Here is a 6,172-nt window from a genome sequence, read left to right as displayed (position 1 = left end):
TCAAAAGTATCAAAAGTAGCTGATCTGCTACTTTTGATATTTTTGTGTGACGCTGTAGTATGATCAAGGCAGGCGTAAATTTACGAAAACACACAAAAAGTCAAAATATGGAGATAAGAGGTTTCTCCCCGACAGCGACCACACAGCATTTCGAAGATTGTGGAATAGTAGTCTGGCATGAGATACCAAGTCAAATGTAACATCTACAGCAGCCGTATCTTTGCATACAGTTGCTGTCAGGTGGTAAACCTTGTATGTCCAAAACCGTTACTTTTCAGGAAATGGAAAAACAAGAACCTGTGTTCAAATTGATCCAATGTAGTTGTTATTTAGTCACAAGTTCTTGTTAGTACTTTTCATTGGTTCAAATGTTATAAAAAGCTAAAGACAGACTTAAACACTTTCATCCTGGTGTCCCTATTTTTGGGCATGTCTTTATAGGCAAAAATGTTCAATAAAAAAAAGACAAATTAATAAAATATCAGATTTACACGCTCAAAACATGTTGTGAGCGTGTAGATTTTTGCATGAAACGGTCATACAATGAAGTATAAAACATTCATTCATGAAAAAAAACAAAGAAATTCAAATCAAATAGGGAGATACAAGGTTTCTGCCTGACATTGACACTATCTTATCAGTAGGCTAATATATTTCTGTCCAACCGGATTCGGTTTGCGATCAATGCCAGTCAGACAAGGGGGGGTGGTTGTGGTCGGTGTGCCATGTGTGTGTGCTCGTACCGTAAGCAAAACTCTGTCTTTCGGCCAATGGCCATGTAGGCCCACCCGAATTGTCATGTGTCTCCGGAAAATACGTCATTTATTTTTGCTGGCACAGCCGATGGAGTGTCTTGTCTTACGAGTATAAAACCGCCTGACACCATGCGACACACGCACCGTGCAGGTGCATGGAAACAGCATTAACGTAACTGTCAGGCAGAAACCTTTTATCTCCATATTTTAACTTTTTTCAGTTTCACGTAAATTAACGCCCTAATTGATCATTCTACAGCGTCACACAAAAGCATGAAAAATAGCAGATCTGCTACTTTTGCTATTTTTGAATCCTGAAAAGTAACACCTTTGGAAATGAGGTGTCCACCCGACAAAGACGATATACTCCATTGTGCGACGGTTTCGCGCGCCAAAAAGAAACGGTCTATGGTCTGCGTTGCAACGCTTTGCTAGCTTGTAGATGGCTTCTCTGTAGCAAGCGACATCGTGGTGCTACGGAGAATACCGTCTCATTTGTGCTCCGGCGTACGATGGTGTCACGTGCCGAAAATAGCGAATCTACAAGCTTTTTAGATTTGCTAATTTTGGCGCGCAACACCGTCTAGTATATATCAGGCTTAAGGTGCTGTATAAGTGATATTTGTGTTTGTTCAGTAACAGGGGCCTCTCTCTCTCCAGCTCTTTAGTTAACAGTAACCACATTTTCAGGTGGGTTACAAATTTCACCCAATAAGAAAGAGAGAACCCCAGAAAGATAATTTATCAGCTTTGTGTTCCAGTTCCAGTTTTCTCTGCTCAATTATTTTTGTCATCACTTCCAATTTTACTCATGTATGCTGTATGAGTGCTCTCTCCTGATTGGATAAAAATTGGTATTTAGACCTGAATGTTTACGAAAGAGCTTGAGTGACCTCTTGTTACTGAACAAACCCTCTATAGCAATGATTACTATCAGAATATATGATATACACTTAATTGAACAAAACAAAAAACAAACACACACACCAAAACAAATAAAATTCACTTACAGCACCTTTTAAATCGTCTCTGTCGGGTGGAAACGTCATATGTCCAAAACTGTTACTTTTCAAGATTAAAAAAAATAATAATAATAATTGATCATGCTACAGCCTCACACAAAAGCAGCAGAAATAGATCAAGTAGGGCATTTATTAACCAAAAAAAAAACCCACACAAAAGTTCAAATATGTAGATAAGAGGTTTCTGGCCGACGACAACAAAATCAGGCTTTACGGTTTGAGTGGCACTGGATCCTTGGCTTTGGGCTGCGTGGCCACCAGGGGGCGCTGAACGTGGAGGTGGAGGGACAAGGCTGGGCGATGCCCCATTCGTTACTTCGTCGCACGGCGGTGTCGAATGTTGGAAATAGCTGACCGAAAAGCTCACAACGCGTAGTATACTCCACTTTGTTCCGTGTAGATTTAAAAGCAGTATGGGAAAGGTATCATTTTTATATTCTGCAGCAGCCACCTTTAATGGAATGTAGTTGCAGACCTCGAAGTCGATTGCCAGCTTTAAGTCATCCTTGAAGAACTTTTTGAGTACGAATGTTCTCTTTTCCCCTTCTTCCAGGTCACAACATCTATACAGTAGGACCACAATGGAAAGATTATGGGCGTCCTTTTGACTTGTGTATGCAATGACATGCTGTACATAATGTTTTGATGTCAATAAATAAAACAAACAAAACGCCTTGTGAGCTTGTAGGTCGTCTATTTTCGGCGCGCGTCGCCACCATGCGACAGAGCGTAAATTAGGCTTGAACCTCATGTTTCTCCGAAAGAAAAAAGGCACTTCAAAACATTTGTAACAAATTCCAGTGTTACTATTATATAGACTCTGTCTCTCTTTTTTCTCATATACACATATGAGAGTATAATAGATCTATGTATGTATACACAGGCATTTTCATATAGGAAAGAATGCAAAGGTAGCAGTATAAACACTTGACATTATATTATATATATGTTATATATATATACACACACACATACTGTATATAGAATATATAGAATATATATATATATATTTTACATAATGAGTTTGCAGTTTGCTGGCGATTACAGGAGATACAAAAAGGGACAGAAAGCGACAGTTGGGGACATTTTGTGGCTTTGTTTGGTGTTTTGGTGGTGGGGGGGGTGGGGGGTGGGGGTTGTGGGGTTCTGGTTCGGGGGAACCCGTGGCTGTTCAGCCCGATTCATACGTAGTTGCGTGCCAGCGCCACGTGCCGAACGAGCAGGCAGATCGGATTTTCTTGTGGCGTGCGGCCCCGGCGCGCAACTGCGCAAGAAAACGGGCATAGGTTTCAGTTGCTGAGCACAAACTGAAAGAGTTGCATAGGCAAGAAAACAAGTGCTACCCGATTACTCAAGTTTTCTCTCTCTTTTTTTTAAGTTAAAGAGAAACAAATAAGTAAAAAAGAAAAAAAGTAAACAAAACTCCAAACCAGCAACATGGGAAAGCCTTTTAGTGTTGTTGTTTTTTGTAAATAACGCACACGATAGAAGAACAGTGCTACGTGCTAGCCTGACGGATAGCACGGATTGCTTTCACTTCCTTGAAGCGAGTGTTTTTGTTGTTGTTGTTTGGAAAAAACTCAAAGAAGCAGGAAGTGCTTCCAAGTCAGCAGCGGATTGGTTGCAGGGCCTGGTGGGTGGGCGGAGCCCCGATGGAATGGTGAGTATGTAAAGTGTGTGCAAGAGTACGAGTGTTGGTTTACCTCTGAGAGTGTTAAAAAAATAAAATAAAATGTAACCCGCAGAGTTAAACTAGCAGTCAGAAGTGTACGCTGGGCGTGTGTTTGTTTGTGTGTGTGCATGTGTGTGTGTGTGTGTGTGGTACATTGACGGTTCTTTGAGCTGGTGTGTGGTACAGTAATGCTTAATATATATACTCCGACATACGATGCAGTAATGTGGCGAAAACAGCCGACATGCGAGCTCACAACGCGAGCTTGTACGTCGGCTCTTTTCGCCGCGTGACGGCGGTCTTGTGACAAAGTACGAAGTCAGGCTCAACACTAGAGTTCAGTGTCTTGGTACTGGTCGAGTTTGGGGGTGTAGTAAGCGTCGCCCTCCACCGTGCTGGTGTAGAAGGGTCTGCCTTCAGAGTACGGCACCTTGGGCAGGTGGGCCTCCGGGTGCGAGCTGGACCTGGTACATCAGAAACAGGAAACAAACCGTACATTAATTACAATTAACTGCATTTCCCATAATGCACTTTCGAGATTTTGTGTTTTGTTTTCTTTTTCCTCTATCCTGTATGTCGTTGCTGTCGGGTAGAAACCTCTTATCTCCATATTTTACAACTTTTTGTGTTTTTTCGTTAATTAACGGCCCTACTTGATCATACTACAGCGTCACACAAAACGTGGCGCAAACCGACACGTTTTGAGCGTGTCGATCTGCTACTTTTGCCGTTTTGAATTTGAATCCTGGAAAGTCACTGTTTTTCTTTTTGGACAAATGAGGTTTCCACCCGACAGAGACGATGAGTTCTCGCTCTTGATTGTATAAAATTGGTATCTCTAACTGGAAATGTATTTGCGGTTTCACTAATGAGCTGGAGAGACGGGGAGACCCTCGTTACTGAACAAGGTTCAAGGTCTGAAGTTTCTTCATGGTTACATTTGTGGGACAAGTATGTGAGTATGTATGAGTACAAATATTTTGTTCAGGTTCTGGTTTAATACATTGCAGTAGCAAAGAAAGTAGTAATAAGATAATAGTAAGTTAATAGTAAATGTATTATTATTATTATTATTATTATTATTATTACACGGCTTGGTTGAATGCTTGATTCTGAATCGCTGAATTCAGCGGTCTGTTATTTCTGGATAATGACCGATGAGCTCAATAACAGACCGCTGTCTAATCAAAGACTCAGAGCACCTGCTCATATCAACCTGCTGCTTGATTTTATGCTGTATTCAACATGACAGTCATGTCATTTACATTACATGACACTAAACGTTGCTCCCAAGAATGATTTTGAAAACATTACGCATTAACCAAAAATGTATTCTATTTGATCAACACTTCCTTGTATTCCAAGGCGACCGTATTCGCCCAGCCCAACACTTATGGAATACTTTCATTGTCGTAAGCAAGGAAATACTTCGTTTTGTTGTTACTTTTGTGTCAATTTATTAATTTATTTATTAAGTAGCCGTGTAATAAGCGGGATAATTGACGGGTACCCGGTCATTATTGATAAATAAATCCCTTAAATACCCAGCAGTTATCCCTTGCTTTTTCTACACAAGAATCTTATCAATATCACCTTTCGATGTTAAAAGCGTGACGTTACCCTATAGGCTGTGGGCGGTTGTTGTCCAGTTTGGGAGTCTTGTGGGGAACAGCGTAGATGTCAGGGTGCTTCTGGGCGATCTCCAGCTGAACACAGGAGGACAACATGGAGCATTTGATGTTAACGTTGTGCTCAAATATTATTTATCGTTTCTGTCGGGTGGAAACCCGACAGAAAACTGTTACATTTCAGGATTCAAATTCAAAAACGGCAGAAGTAGGCGCGGCGCGAAGCGAAGCTTGCGGATCTGCTACTTTCGATGCTTTTGTGTCACGCTGTAGTATGATCAAGTATAGGGCGTTAATTTACGAAAAAACACAAAAACCTAAAACATGGAGATAAGAGGTTTCTGCCCGACGGCAACATTACGGTATATGGATTCAATTTACACCTGTAATGAAATGTACACACAGTTAAAACTCGATCACTCGTTCACATGCAAAAAAAATACATATGTGCAGGTTGTCAGGTCATCGTCAAAACCCAGAAAGACAAATGCCTTTTTTTTAAAATAGCAGATCTACATGCTCACAAAATGTGCCTCATTGCGAGCTTGTAGATCTGATACTAACAATTTGTGAAGATGTTTGACAATGTTTAACAACAAGGGCTTAAAAATGGCACAAGACAAGATTTCATATCCTTCCAAATATTAGGTTGGATAAAACTAAAATGATTTTAGTTAGTTCTGTAAACACACACAACACTGTTTCAGTTAGTCATACATTTTCATTATGCCTCATCTTTATTATTATTATTTCAGTGAACTAAAATGTTTTTCCAATTCCATTTTTTTTCTCCATTGAGCTAATAGAGCCTGCCTGTTTGCTCAATGCTCAGGGGATAAATTGAATCTTGACCATCATGTCAAAATTCGAGTCAGATCCTGTGTCTCAATAGAAGAGCAAGGAGACAAAATACAACCACCCCAATCATATATGTTATATTGTATTTACACACTCTACCATACAGATTTGACAAATAACTATAATAACCTAGATTGTGACTAGGAATGTTCGATATAGATTTTTTTTACCGATATCCGATATACCGATATTGTCCAACTCCTAATTTCCGATACCGATATCAACCCATACCGCTGG

General features: G+C 40.3%; 1 protein-coding gene across 1 annotated transcript in view; it reads right to left on the bottom strand.

Annotated features, from left to right (window-relative positions):
• Positions 1 to 401: 401 nt before the first annotated feature.
• The window catches only part of LOC311043926 (tight junction protein 2-like), a 72,885-nt gene continuing 67,114 nt past the window's right edge, over positions 402 to 6,172 (bottom strand). Inside the window, exons 23-24 of the mRNA XM_084055350.1 lie at positions 5,070 to 5,155; positions 402 to 3,913 (exon numbers count right to left, since the gene is read on the bottom strand). Of these exons, the coding sequence (XP_083911476.1) occupies positions 3,781 to 3,913; positions 5,070 to 5,155 (219 nt within the window). The 3' untranslated portion in view covers positions 402 to 3,780. The remainder of the gene's footprint in view (positions 3,914 to 5,069; positions 5,156 to 6,172) is intronic.

This window comes from Gymnoscopelus microlampas (genome assembly GCF_963454915.1).
Source record: "Gymnoscopelus microlampas genome assembly, chromosome: 4".
NCBI classification, from domain to species: Eukaryota; Metazoa; Chordata; class Actinopteri; order Myctophiformes; family Myctophidae; genus Gymnoscopelus; species Gymnoscopelus microlampas.
The sequence above is the reverse complement of the archived record's forward strand: the minus strand, read 5'-3'. Positions and strand labels throughout refer to the sequence as shown.